General features: G+C 40.1%; 1 protein-coding gene across 3 annotated transcripts in view; it reads right to left on the bottom strand.

Moving 5' to 3' along the window:
• sh3pxd2ab (SH3 and PX domains 2Ab) overlaps positions 1-15,625 on the bottom strand; it is a 283,993-nt gene that overhangs the window by 225,165 nt on the left and 43,203 nt on the right. For all 3 annotated transcript variants that reach the window (XM_061968244.1, XM_061968226.1, XM_061968235.1), the window contains exons 4-6: positions 15,241-15,316; positions 7,368-7,444; positions 3,553-3,644 (exon numbers count right to left, since the gene is read on the bottom strand). In XM_061968244.1, the coding sequence (XP_061824228.1) occupies positions 3,553-3,644; positions 7,368-7,444; positions 15,241-15,316 (245 nt within the window). The remainder of the gene's footprint in view (positions 1-3,552; positions 3,645-7,367; positions 7,445-15,240; positions 15,317-15,625) is intronic.

Below are 15,625 nucleotides of genomic sequence, written 5' to 3' on the forward strand. Positions count from 1 at the left end.
GTTGTCAAAAAGCATGTTGTTTCAATATTATTTTGGTGTTGTAGAATATTGGTTGGGAAATGAGCAATATTTTAATGGTCAAATCAAGGTCACAACCCAACATTGATTAAACGTTGTCAAAAAGCATGTTGTTTCAATGTTATGTTTGTGTTGGAGAATATTGGTTGGGAAATGACCATAATTCAATGGTCAAATCAACGTCAAAACCCGACATTGATTAAACGTTGTCAAAAAGCACGTTGTTTCAATGTTGTATTTGTGTTGTAAAATATTGGTTGGGAAATGACCAAATTTCAATGGTCAAATCAACGTCAGAACCCAAAATTGATTAAACGTCAAAAAGCATGTTGTTTCAATATTATGTTTGAGTTGTAGAATATTGGTTGGGAAATGATCAAATTTCAATGGTCAAATCAACATCAAGGCCCGACATTGAATAAACGTTACCAAAAAGCATGTTGTTTCAACGTTGAATTTGAGTTGTAGAATATTGGTTGGGAAATGACCACATTTCAATGGTCAAATCAACGCCAGAACCCAACATTGATTAAATATTGTCAAAAATAATGTTGTTTTAATGTATTTGTGTTGTAGAATATTGGTTGGGAAATGACCACATTTCAATGGTCAAATCAACATCAAGGCCCGACATTGAATAAACGTTGTCAAAAAGCATGTTGTTTTAGTGTTATGTTTGTGTTGTAGAATATTGGTTGGGAAATGACCATAATTCGATGGTCAAATCAACGTCAAAACCCGACATTGATTAAACGTTGTCAAAAAGCATGTTGTTACAATGTTATGTTTGAGTTGTAGAATATTGGTCAGGAAATGACCATAATTCAATGGTCAAATCAACATCAGAACCCAACATTGATTAAACGTTGTCAAAAAGTATGTTGTTTCAATATTATGTTTGAGTTGTAGAATATTGGTTGGGAAATGACCACATTTCAATGGTCAAATCAACGTCAGAACCCAACATTGATTAAACGTCGTCAAAAAGCATGTTGTTTCAATGTTATGTTTGTGTTGTAGAATATTGGTTGGGAAATGACCATAATTCAATGGTCAAATCAACGTCAAAACCTGACATTGATTAAACGTTGTCAAAAAGCATGTTGTTTCAACATTATGTTTGAGTTGTAGAATATTGGTTGGGAAATGACCACATTTCAATGGTCAAATCAACGTCACAACCCAACATTGATTAAATATTGTCAAAAAGCATGTTGTTACAATGTTATGTTTGCGTTGTAGAATATTGGTTGGAAAAGACCACATTTCAATGGTCAAATCAACGTCAGAACCCAACATTGATTAAACATCAAAAAGCATGGTGTTTCAATGTTGTAGTTGTGTTGTAGAATAGTGGCTGGGAAATGACTACATTTCAATGGTCAAATCAACGTCAAGGCCTGACATTGATTAAACGTTGTCAAAAAGCATGTTGTTTCAATATTATTTTGGTGTTGTAGAATATTGGTTGGGAAATGAGCAATATTTTAATGGTCAAATCAAGGTCACAACCCAACATTGATTAAACGTTGTCAAAAAGCATGTTGTTTCAATATTATGTTTGAGTTGCTCAATATCAGGACCTAATTCAGTGGTTCTCAAACTTTTTTTGTCATCCCCCACTTTGGACAAGGGGGAGTTTTCAAGCCCCACCTGCCCCCATCGCCCCAACAGAGCGCTAATGCCAAGCTTTAACATTTTCAAATTTATTGAACATCAAGTAACATATAGTAGTATACATTCAAACTCGATAACATAAAATAACACCAAGTTCAATGATAAATATAATAACTGTGCAGCTGTGGTACAGCTTGCATCAAGTTCAATAATAAATAAAATAACTTCCATCAAGTTCAATAATAAATAAAACAAAAGTGTTATAACTTGCATCAAGTTCAATAATATATCAAAAAAGTGTTATAACTTGCATCAAGTTCAATAATAAATCAAAAAAAGTGTTATGATTTGCATCAAGTTCAATAATAAATCAAAAAAAGTGTTATAACTTGCATCAAGTTCAATAATAAATCAAAAAAAAGTGTTATAACTTGCATCAAGTTCAATAATAAATCAAAAAAAGTGTTATAACTTGCATCACGTTCAATAATAAATCAAAAAAGTGTTATAACTTGCATCAAGTTCAATAATAAATCAAATAAAAGTGTTATAACTTGCATCAAGTTCAATAATAAATCAAATAACTTGCATCAAGTTCAATAATAAATAAATAAAAAGTGTTATAACTTGCATCAAGTTCAATAATAAATAAAACAAAAGTGTTATAACTTCCATCAAGTTCAATAATAAATCAAAAAAAGTGTTATAACTTGCATCAAGTTCAATAATAAATCAAATAACTTGCATCAAGTTCAATAATAAATACAATAAAAGTGCCACTTTGCAATCTTTGCAAAAAAAAAAAGGAGGAGCTATGCATTTGGCAAGACAGGGCAAGTGACAGCACTTTTCCCCGGGAGAGCCACCTTGCTTCACTGTGAAACAGCACGGCTGTATGATCAGCTCCCATTTCCTCACACAGTGCAGAGAACAGTCGCGCTTTCAGTGGTCGTGTTTTGATCAAATTTACCGCACTCACATCTGTTAAAACCTCATTGAGTTCGGGGCTGAGCTGCCTTGACGCGAGTGCTTCCCGGTGAATGACACAGTGTGTGCCCGTCACATTTTTGTTTCTCTGCAGGCGCTGGCTCTGGCTGGACGACCTTTGAGGTGCGAGTCACAAATGTATATATTTGTGTAATTGTGGTCCACACATTAGCCTGCTACCCATCCGCGCGAAAGTTTGTTCCGCTTAGCCCCGCCCCCATTAGTTACTGTTGCTATGTCTGTCAAACTTTCGCTCGTACCGAGAAATATAAAGCCTACAGTAAAAATAAGTACCGGTAATTTCCATTTATTTATATAGCGGATTTCACAGACAGAATCACAAAGTGATTTACAGTGTGTATAGAAAATGAAAGCATAGTAAAAAAAAAAAATCTAAGAATATAATAATTAAAAAAAAAATGTAAAGTGAAATTTCCTCCCGTTCCTCGCGCCCCACCTGTCATGTCTCTATTCCCCACCAGTGGGGCGCGCCCCACACTTTGAGAAACGCTGACCTAATTCAACGTTGTTTCAATGTCTTGTGCCTGCCGGGTGTTGTCCCTCCCTGAGAGGGTTTAGGACATTTCAACATCAACATTCACGGTCTGAAGTGTCTGAATTGGTGCCTGTGAACTCCTTGGAGTGATGCTTACATAAGCACAAATGGAAGGGTATGGATGCCACTTCAAACAAACATGATCTAGCACCCATTCAGGACTTTGAACTGGGAGTGACAAACGATGACAGCGTGAGCCTCGTCTGCGGCGGGGCTTGAACTTTGCCACCTTTTCATGATCCCAATTGCATTAGTTCTGGGATCAGATGTCCCCGGCCTGGACGCCATACCTCATCTGGTTTAGGGTGGTGGAGGGGCATGCAGGCACACACACACACTGTATACAATTCACTAAATCGGTGATGTTTACTCACTCAGGTGGAGGGTTGAGGTCCTCTGACTTGGTCTCGAAGAATTTCAGAACCTCTTCGCTTTGGGAAATGTGTGTGGGAAGCTTCATCAGCGCCTGTGGGAGGGAGGCTTCTGTTTGACGCGGGTTCTCAACAAAAGGTTACGTCTATTCTTTAAAAAGAAGGGCTCTGGTTAGAGAAGTGGTGAGTAAACTGCTGATGAGTCGGTGAGTCAGATGGGAAGGCTAGGTGGAGATGTGGAGGGGAAGGAAGCGGCTTTCCGAACCGTGAATAAAGCCCAGAGGGGCGATGTGGAATAACAATCGTCTGTCTCAAGCAGCTGCGGGACACATAAACACATGCTTCTAGAAAGCACCTTCACAAGGATTCAAGCATGCTTGAACTGTTATGATCTGCTTGATGGTAAAAAATAATTTTACTACTTTTGAACAACTTCAAATGGGCCTCAAGAAAAACAAAAGCCAAAAGCAGTGAAGTTGTCAGGTTGTGTAAATGGTCAATAAAAAGAGAATCCTTTTCAACTTATATTCAATTGAATAGACTGCAAAGACAAGATATTTCATGTTCACATTTGCAAATAATCATGAAGTTAGAATTTAATGGCAGCAACACATTGCAAAAAAGGCATTTTTGCCAGTGTGTTACATGGCCTTTCCTTTTAACAACACTCAGTAAAGGTTTGGGAACTGAGGAGACACATTTTTGAAGTGGAATTCTTTCCCATTCTTGCTTGATGTACAGCTTAAGTTGTTCAACAGTCTCCCTTCTCATATTTTAGCCTTCACACATTTTCAATGTCTGGACTACAGGCAGGCCAGTCTAGTACCTGCACTCTTTTACTATGAAGCCAAGCTGTTGTAACACCTGGCTTGGCATCGTCTTGCTGAAATAAGCAGGGGCGTCCATGATAAAACATATGTTGCTCCAAAAGCTGTATGTACCTTTCAGCATTAATGGCGCCTTCACAGATGTGTAAGTTACCCATGTCTTGGCCACTAATACACCCCCATACCATCACACATGCTGCCTTTTACACTTTCACCCTAGAACAATCCGGATGGTTCTATTCCTCTTTGTTCCAGAGGACACGACGTCCACAGTTTCCAAAAACAATTTGAAATGTGGACTCGTCAGACGCCAGAACACTTTTCCACTTTGCATCAGTCCATCTTGGATGAGCTCGGGCCCAGCAAAGCCGGCAGCCTTTCTGGGTGTTGTTGATAAATGGCTTTGGCTTTGCATAGTAGAGTTTTAACTTGCACTTACAGATGTAGCGACCAGAGGTGGGTAGTAACGCGCTACATTTACTCCGTTACATCTACTTGAGTAACCTTTGGGATAAATTGTACTTCTAAGAGTAGTTTTAATGTAACATACTTTTACTTTTACTTAAGTATATTTATAGAGAAGGAACGCTACTTTTACTCCGCTACTTTTATCTACATTCAGCTCGCTACTAATTTTTATCGATCTGTTAATGCACGCTTTGTTTGTTTTGGTCTGTCAGACAGACCTTCATAGTGCCTGCGTTTCAACAAATACAGTCACTGGTGACGTTCACTCCGTTCCACCAATCAGATGCAGTCACTGGTGACGTTGGACCAATCAAACAGAGCCAGGCGGTCACATGACCTGACTTAAACAAGTTGAAAAACTTATTGGGGTGTTACCATTTAGTGGTCAATTGTACGGAATATGTACTGTACTGTGCAATCTACTAATACAAGTTCCAATCAATCAATCAAAAGTGTGAAGGAAAAAAGATACTTTTTTATTTTAACCGTACATCCCGTCAAAAGCCTAAAGACTGACCGCACATGAGGACGTTCCTGTCTTCACAATAAAAGTGCCGCTCCATCGCGCCTGCGCTTTCAAAACAAGAGTCTCCGAAAGCCAGCGCAAACAAGCTAGCAAGCTACGGAGTTTGACGCCAATGTATTTCTTGTAAAGTGTATAAAAACGAATATGGAAGCTGGACAAATAAGATGCCAAAAACCCACCACTTTCATGTGGTATTCGACAGAAAGGAGGAACTTTTCTTCTCCTCCATTTGAAAACGTGGACGTTATCATCACTACTGTCTGATTACAATCAATGCAAGTCATCAGAATCAGGTAATACACCAACTTATATTCTTGTCTTCATGAAAGAAAGGAATCTATATGTTAAACATGCATGTATATTCATTAAAACACCTTTAACATGTAAACAAAAACAGCTAAATAAATACATATAAATTATATACTGTATATATCAATGTATATGTATGTATGCATGTATATATATATATATATATATATATATATATATATATATATATATGAGTGTGTATGTTACTCATCAGTTACTCAGTACTTGAGTAGTTTTTTCACAACATACTTTTTACTTTTACTCAAGTAAATATTTGGGTGACTACTCCTTACTTTTACTTGAGTAATAAATCTCTAAAGTAACAGTACTCTTACTTGAGTACAATTTCTGGCTACTCTACCCACCTCTGGTAGCGACCAACTGTAGTTACTGACAGTGGTTTTCTGAGGTGTTCCTGAGCCCATGTGGTGATATCCTTTACACACTGATGTTGCTTTTTGATGCAGTACCGCCTGAGGGATCCAAGGTGTGTAATATCATGGCTTACGTGCAGTGATTTCTCCACATTCTCTGAACCTTTTGATGATATTACAGAGCGTAGATGGTGAAATCCCTAAATTCCTTGCTTGAGAAATGTTGTTCTTAAACAATTTGCTCAGGCATTTGTTGACAAAGTGGTGACCCTCGCCCCCGTCCTTGTTTGTAAATGACTGAGCATTTCATGGAAGCTGCTTTTATACCCAATCATGGCACCCACCTGTTCCCAATTAGCCTGTTCACCTGTGGGATGTTCCAAATAAGTCTTTGATGAGCGTTCCTCAACTTTCTCACTCTTTTTTGCCACTTGTGCCAGCTTTTTTGAAACATGTCACAGGCATCAAATTCCAAATGAGCTAACATTTGCAGAAAATACCAAAGTTTGTCAGTGTGAACATGAAATATCTTGTCTTTGCAGTCTATTCAATTGAATATAAGTTGAAAAGGATTCTCTTTTTATTGACCATTTACACAACGTGACTACTTCACTGCTTTTGGGTTTTTGTATGGTTTTTTTATGATTTTTGATACTTGGCGCCATCTTGGAAGTGTGCCGACCTCTCATATTAGCATGCTGATGTTAGCATGCTAACATTTTAGGCTAGCCCTTTCGCTCATTTTGTACGGTTAGACCTAAAAGTCACAGATTCGGACACACGGCGGCATTTTAAAAGTGCGCCGGCTTCCGCCGACCCCCGGCCAGAGTTTTGGGGCACAGATCGCAGGCGGGGAGTGTGCATATGAAACTGGTGGGGTTCGGTACCTCCAACAAGGTTAAGAACCGCTGCTCTAAGCACTTGGCCACTGAGAAAAAGCTGACTCGCTCGGCAAAACACCTGCCCAACACTTCCTGTCTGGCCTAACCATGCAGGTAACTACGTTCTTATTCCTCTCTGCCTTCAAGCAGAGTGTGCCCCGACTTCCTTGCTTTCCTTCAAAGGCTGCCTATTTACATTGGCCCACAGGAAATGAGCAGTGCAGATAGAGCGCTCGTTTCCTGTTCAGCCTGAGACGGGAAGATAAATGCCCGACCTAAAAATGCCGTAGCGCTGCGAATAAAAGCCCTCAGAGAGATAACTTGTCCCCAACTCTGTCATCCAGCGTGGGTCATTTTGTGACCCTGAACGTTACATTTTATTGTGTTACCAGACCATAAATGAGTGTGCCAATTTGTGTAACCTTGGTCTTACTTTGCAGTAGTTGTCCAAGTGCTTGAGTCTTCTGACCGCTACATCTCGGATGTGACTTCGGCGAAACAGGACTTTACCTGGTAGGAAACACAACACGGTCAGTGCACTTGAATGCAACAAATCAATAGTCTTGTCATTCAGTTCACAAGAGGGCAGAAGAAGATTTTACATGTAAACAAACTGTTGCGTCACAGTCCACACCATGGCGAGTTCAAGAACCGCCAAAATGAATAGGACAAAACGATGTTCACCAAATAGTGTCATCGGTGAAGCATACATTTGCGCACAGCATAAAACGTTTGGTTGACAAAATGAGACAAAGGAGTGGAAGATTTTACATGTAAACAAACTGTTGCGTCACAGTCCACACCATGGCGAGTTCAAGAACCACCAAAATGAATAGGACAAAACGATGTTCACCAAATAGTGTCATCGGTGAAGCATACATTTGCGCACAGCATAAAACGTTTGGTGGACAAAATGAGACAAAGGAGTGGAAGATTTTACATGTAAACAAACTGTTGCGTCACAGTCCACACCATGGCGAGTTCCAGAACCGCCAAAATGAATAGGACAAAACGATGTTCACCAAATAGTGTCATCGGTGAAGCATACATTCGCGCACAGCATAAAACGTTTGGTGGACAAAATGAAACAAAAGAGTGGAAGATTTTACATGTAAACAAACTGTTGCGTCACAGTCCACACCATGGCGAGTTCAAGAACCGCCAAAATGAGTAGGACAAAACGATGTTCACCAAATAGTGTCATCGGTGAAGCATACATTTGCGCACAACATAAAACGTTTGGTGGACAAAATGAGACAAAGAAGGAATGGAAGATTTCACATGTAAACAAACTGTTGCGTCACAGTCCACACCATGGCGAGTTCAAGAACCGCCAAAATGAATAGGACAAAACGATGTTCACCAAATAGTGTCATCGGTGGAGCATACATTTGCGCACAGCATAAAACGTTTGGTGGACAAAATGAGACAAAGGAGTGGAAGATTTTACATGTAAACAAACTGTTGCATCACAGTCCACACCATGGTGAGTTCAAGAACCGCCAAAATGAATAGGACAAAACGATGTTCACCAAATAGTGTCATCGGTGAAGCATACATTCGCGCACAGCATAAAACGTGTGGTGGACAAAATGAGACAAAGAAGGAGTGGAAGATTTCACATGTAAACAAACTGTCGCGTCACAGTCCACACCATGGCGAGTTCAAGAACCGCCAAAATGAATAGGACAAAACGATGTTCACCAAATAGTGTCATCGGTGAAGCATACATTCGCGCACAGCATAAAACGTGTGGTGGACAAAATGAGACAACGAAGGAGTGGAAGATTTCACATGTAAACAAACTGTTGCGTCACAGTCCACACCATGGCGAGCTCAAGAACCGCCAAAATGAATAGGACAAAACAATGTTCACCAAATAGTGTCATCGGTGAAGCATACATTCGCGCACAGCATAAAACGTGTAGTGGACAAAATGAGACAAAGAAGGAGTGGAAGATTTCACATGTAAACAAACTGTTGCGTCACAGTCCACACCATGGCGAGTTCAAGAACCGCCAAAATGAATAGGACAAAACGATGTTCACCAAATAGTGTCATCGGTGAAGCATACATTTGCGCACAGCATAAAACGTTTGGTGGACAAAATGAGACAAAGGAGTGGAAGATTTTACATGTAAACAAACTGTTGCGTCACAGTCCACACCATGGCGAGTTCAAGAACCGCCGAAATGAATAGGACAAAACGATGTTCACTAAATAGTGTCATCGGTGAAGCATACATTCGCGCACAGCATAAAACGTGTGGTGGACAAAATGAGACAAAGAAGGAGTGGAAGATTTCACATGTAAACAAACTGTTGCGTCACAGTCCACACCATGGCGAGTTCAAGAACCGCCAAAATGAATAGGACAAAACGATGTTCACCAAATAGTGTCATCGGTGAAGCATACATTCGCGCACAGCATAAAACGTGTGGTGGACAAAATGAGACAAAGAAGGAATGGAAGATTTCACATGTAAACAAACTGTTGCGTCACAGTCCACACCATGGCGAGTTCAAGAACCGCCAAAATGAGTAGGACAAAACGATGTTCACCAAATAGTGTCATCAGTGAAGCATACATTCGCGCACAGCATAAAACGTGTGGTGGACAAAATGAAACAAAGGAGTGGAAGATTTTACATGTAAACAAACTGTTGCGTCACAGTCCACACCATGGCGAGTTCAAGAACCGCCAAAATGAATAGGACAAAACGATGTTCACCAAATAGTGTCATCGGTGAAGCATAAATTCGCGCACAGCATAAAACGTTTGGTGGACAAAATGAGACAAAGGAGTGGAAGATTTTACATGTAAACAAACTGTTGCGTCACAGTCCACACCATGGCGAGTTCAAGAACCGCCAAAATGAATAGGACAAAACGATGTTCACCAAATAGTGTCATCGGTGAAGCATAAATTCGCGCACAGCATAAAACGTTTGGTGGACAAAATGAGACAAAGGAGTGGAAGATTTTACATGTAAACAAACTGTTGCGTCACAGTCCACACCATGGCGAGTTCAAGAACCGCCAAAATGAATAGGACAAAACGATGTTCACTAAATAGTGTCATCGGTGAAGCATACATTCGCACACAGCATAAAACGTGTGGTGGACAAAATGAGACAAAAGAGTGGAAGATTTTACATGTAAACAAACTGTTGCATCACAGTCCACACCATGGCGAGTTCAAGAACCGCCAAAATGAATAGGACAAAACGATGTTCACCAAATAGTGTCATCGGTGAAGCATACATTCACGCACAGCATAAAACGTTTGGTGGACACAATGAGACAAAGGAGTGGAAGATTTTACATGTAAACAAACTGTTGCGTCACAGTCCACACCATGGCGAGTTCAAGAACCACCAAAATGAATAGGACAAAACGATGTTCACCAAATAGTGTCATCAGTGAAGCATACATTCGCGCACAGCATAAAACGTGTGGTGGACAAAATGAAACAAAGCAGTGGAAGATTTTACATGTAAACAAACTGTTGCGTCACAGTCCACACCATGGTGAGTTCAAGAACCACCAAAATGAATAGGACAAAACGATGTTCACCAAATAGTGTCATCGGTGAAGCATACATTCACGCACAGCATAAAACGTTTGGTGGACACAATGAGACAAAGGAGTGGAAGATTTTACATGTAAACAAACTGTTGCGTCACAGTCCACACCATGGCGAGTTCAAGAACCACCAAAATTAATAGGACAAAACGATGTTCACCAAATAGTGTCATCGGTGAAGCATACATTCGCGCACAGCATAAAACGTGTGGTGGACAAAATGAGACAAAGAAGGAGAAGATTTTACATGTAAACAAACTGTTGCGTCACAGTCCACACCATGGCGAGTTCAAGAACCGCCAAAATGAATAGGACAAAACGATGTTCACCAAATAGTGTCATCGGTGAAGCATAAATTCGCGCACAGCATAAAACGTTTGGTGGACAAAATGAGACAAAGGAGTGGAAGATTTTACATGTAAACAAACTGTTGCGTCACAGTCCACACCATGGCGAGTTCAAGAACCGCCAAAATGAATAGGACAAAACGATGTTCACTAAATAGTGTCATCGGTGAAGCATACATTCGCACACAGCATAAAACGTGTGGTGGACAAAATGAGACAAAAGAGTGGAAGATTTTACATGTAAACAAACTGTTGCATCACAGTCCACACCATGGCGAGTTCAAGAACCGCCAAAATGAATAGGACAAAACGATGTTCACCAAATAGTGTCATCGGTGAAGCATACATTCACGCACAGCATAAAACGTTTGGTGGACACAATGAGACAAAGGAGTGGAAGATTTTACATGTAAACAAACTGTTGCGTCACAGTCCACACCATGGCGAGTTCAAGAACCACCAAAATGAATAGGACAAAACGATGTTCACCAAATAGTGTCATCAGTGAAGCATACATTCGCGCACAGCATAAAACGTGTGGTGGACAAAATGAAACAAAGCAGTGGAAGATTTTACATGTAAACAAACTGTTGCGTCACAGTCCACACCATGGTGAGTTCAAGAACCACCAAAATGAATAGGACAAAACGATGTTCACCAAATAGTGTCATCGGTGAAGCATACATTCACGCACAGCATAAAACGTTTGGTGGACACAATGAGACAAAGGAGTGGAAGATTTTACATGTAAACAAACTGTTGCGTCACAGTCCACACCATGGCGAGTTCAAGAACCACCAAAATTAATAGGACAAAACGATGTTCACCAAATAGTGTCATCGGTGAAGCATACATTCGCGCACAGCATAAAACGTGTGGTGGACAAAATGAGACAAAGAAGGAGAAGATTTTACATGTAAACAAACTGTTGCGTCACAGTCCACACCATGGCGAGTTCAAGAACCGCCAAAATGAATAGGACAAAACGATGTTCACCAAATAGTGTCATCGGTGAAGCATACATTTGCGCACAGCATAAAACGTTTGGTAGACAAAATGAGACAAAGGAGTGGAAGATTTTACATGTAAACAAACTGTTGCGTCACAGTCCACACCATGGCGAGTTCAAGAACCGCCAAAATGAATAGGACAAAACGATGTTCACCAAATAGTGTCATCAGTGAAGCATACACACAAACATATTAAACAGTGGGCTTTATAACAATTGTTTGTGTCATGTTTGTCCTCAAACTAAAAACTTATTTTCCACCCATCTTTTCCCGTTTTCAATCCTTTTTTAAAAAAGCTCCAGGGAGCCACTAGGGCGGCACTAAAGAGCCCCGGTTTAACGGGTTAGTAGTGTTGATGGGAGCTAGGTCAAACCAATGGAGAGCGAGATGAAAATAGCACCAGTCAGACATTAGCGGTCCATTTTGTCCGGACAAAAGACCTCTTCACTACTTCCTTCTGCGTCGGCCCAGAATACGTTGATCAGATTAGACACATTTCTCCCGGCTAAGTCCAGGTCTGCATGGCAGAGTCACCATGCTTTGGTTTAGTGGGGGGGGGAGTCGTAAACACAACAATGCAACATGGCTTCTCGCCACGCAGTGAGTTGTAAGAATTGTTCAAACAACAAAAGAACACCACTTGCACAATAATGTGTCAGAGTCATAAAATCTTTCTTCTTTTTATTTGGACCAAGGGGGCTTCCATAGAGGCTCCTGGGCCAAGATGATGTCATTAGTGGGCCACCACAACTAGGGTTGTCCCCCATACCAATATTTTGATACCGGTACCAAAATGTATTTCGATACTTTTCAATACTTTTCTAAATAAAGGGGACCACAAAAAAATGTCATTATTGTCTTTATTGTAACAAAAAATGTTAGTGTACATGAAACATATGTTTATTATTGTCATTTAGTCCTTAAATAAAATAGCCAACTTGTCTTTTAGTAGTAAGTAAACAAACAAAGACTCCTAATTAGTCTGCAGTAACATATTGTGTCATTTATACACCTATTATTTTCTACACATTATGAGGGACAAACTGTAAAAAATTTATTATTAATCTACTTGTTCATTTACTGTTAATATCTGCTTATTTTCTGTTTGAACATGTTCTATCTACACTTCTGTTAAAATGTAATAATCACTTATTCTTCTCTTCTTTGATACTTGACATTAGTTTTGGATGATACCACACATTTAGGTATGGATCTGATACCAAGTAGTTACAGGATCATACATTGGTCATATTCAAAGTCCTCATGTGTCCAGGGACGTATTTACTGACTTTATAAACATAATATGATTTTTTTTATTTAAAAAATATCGATGTAATCATAGTAGTATCGACTATCAATCAATCAATCAATCAATGTTTATTTATATAGCCCTAAATCACAAGTGTCTCAAAGGGCTGCACAAGCCACAACGACATCCTCGGTACAAAGCCCACATAAGGGCAAGGAAAAACTCACCCCAGTGGGATGTCGATGTGAATGACTATGAGAAACCTTGGAGAGGACCGCATATGTGGGGAACCCCCCCCCCCTCTAGGGGAGACCGAAAGCAATGGATGTCGAGTGGGTCTGACATAATATTGTGAGAGTCCAGTCCATAGTGGATCCAACATAATAGTAAGAGTCCAGTCCATAGTGGGGCCAGCAGGACACCATCCCGAGCGGAGACGGGTCAGCAGCTAGATACGCTCCTGTACCGTATTTTCCGCACTATTAGCCGCACCTAAAAACCACAAATTTACTCAAAAGCTGACAGTGCGGCTTATAACCCGGTGCGCTTTATATATGGATTAATATTAAGATTCATTTTCATAAAGTTTCGGTCTCGCAACTACGGTAAACAGCCGCCATCTTTTTTCCCCGTAGAAGAGGAAGTGCTTCTTCTTCTACGCAAGCAACCGCCAAGGTAAGCACCCGCCCCCATAGAAGAGGAAGCGCTTCTTCTTCTACTGTAAGCAACCACCCGCCCCCGTAGAAGAAGAAGAAGCGCGCGGATATTACGTTTCATTTCCTTTGTGTGTTTACATCTGTAAAGACCACAAAATGGCTCCTACTAAGCGACAGGTTTCCGGTTCATGAAAAGACGCAATCTCTCCATCCGCACACGGACTACTATTTCACAGCAACTGCCTAAAGACTTTCAAGAAAAGCTGGCTACTTTCCGTGCATATTGTAAAAACAAGATAGCTGAAAAAAAGATCCGGCCAGAGAACATTATCAACACTGACTTTTGATATTCCTGTGAACCGCACTGTGGATACAACGGGAGCACGTACGGTGAATATTCGCACCACAGGGAATGAGAAGTCATCCTTCACTGTGGTTCTAGCTTGCCATGCTAATGGCCAGAAACTTCCACCCATGGTGATATTCAAAAGGAAGACCTTGCCAAAAGAGACCTTTCCAGCCGGCGTCATCATAAAAGCTAACTCGAAGGGATGGATGGATGAAGAAAAGATGAGCGAGTGGTTAAGGTAAGTTTAAGTTTACGCGAAGAGGCCGGGTGGCTTTTTTCACGCAGCTCCGTCCATGTTGATATACGACTCCATGCGCGCCCACATCACGCTGGTTTTTAATATATTATTAAAGTTTGACTGACCTATCTGACTGTTTTTTTGACATTCCTTTAGCGCAGTTAGATGCGGCTTATAACACGGGGCGGCTTATAGGTGGACAAAGTTTTGAAATATGCCGTTCATTGAAGGCGCGGCTTATAACCCAGGGCGGCTTATGGTGCGGAAAATACGGTACTTTATTTGTCGCCATGGAGGCCAGGATTAGTGATTTAGAAGTAGTTAAAACAAGGCAGACTGGAGATGGATGTCTTAAAGCAGCTCTTCCTGAGGGTGTTTCAGTGTTATAACTTCATTTATCTTGACTTTTTACACCAAAATGCGTCCATTCTCCCTTTTCTGTCTACACACTGTTTCTGCTTGTAAGTACTCTGTGTGTGTGCGCTGCCCAACATGCTCCTCTGCTCGTAAAACCAGCAATGTCACCACGTGACGACGACGTGCAGTCATGCCCGTTAAAAAAAATTTAATGGGGGACCGGTACTTTTTCTAACAGAGTATAGTACCGCTTTTGATTCATTAGTACCATACTGGTACCAGTATACCATACAACCCTAGGACACACCCTTAGTTTCACATCGGACATCAAGTTCAGTTCAAATCTTGGTTTTAACTGACATTTTTGCAGTAAATAGCTAAAAATAGCAGCCATATAAAATACTTTTAAGATTTTAACACTCAATAATGAATAAACTTTGTAATTAAAAAAGTTTGGGAGGCCCTGCTATAGTCCATAAAACATTTAGTTTTCTCCTACTCTAGTTGATTCATCACCTGGCAAGAAAGGAATAATCCTCTTTTTGGGGTCCTTCTGTCCTCCTTCAATGGGGAACTTGTCCAGTATCCGCATCTGGGGGTGGAAAAAAAACATTGCAGTATGATTATTAGGAGAAAGAAGTATCAATGTTCATGTAAATTACATTTGACTTACAACACAAACACATGGAAAATGAAAAGTCATCAGATGAAAGAGCAGAGGTCAGCTCACACCTACGACTGTGGAAGTTATTGTTCAGCCTGTATAAGGCATTTATTCATACAAAGTCAGTTTTGTATACCTGTGATAATATAGTTTTAATATTTAAAACAATTATATGTATTAATTACTTTATTTGTTATTATTATTACCTTTTTTTTTGCATTATCTTAGTAACTTATT

This window comes from Nerophis lumbriciformis, linkage group LG02, assembly GCF_033978685.3.
Source record: "Nerophis lumbriciformis linkage group LG02, RoL_Nlum_v2.1, whole genome shotgun sequence".
NCBI lineage: Eukaryota > Metazoa > Chordata > Actinopteri > Syngnathiformes > Syngnathidae > Nerophis > Nerophis lumbriciformis.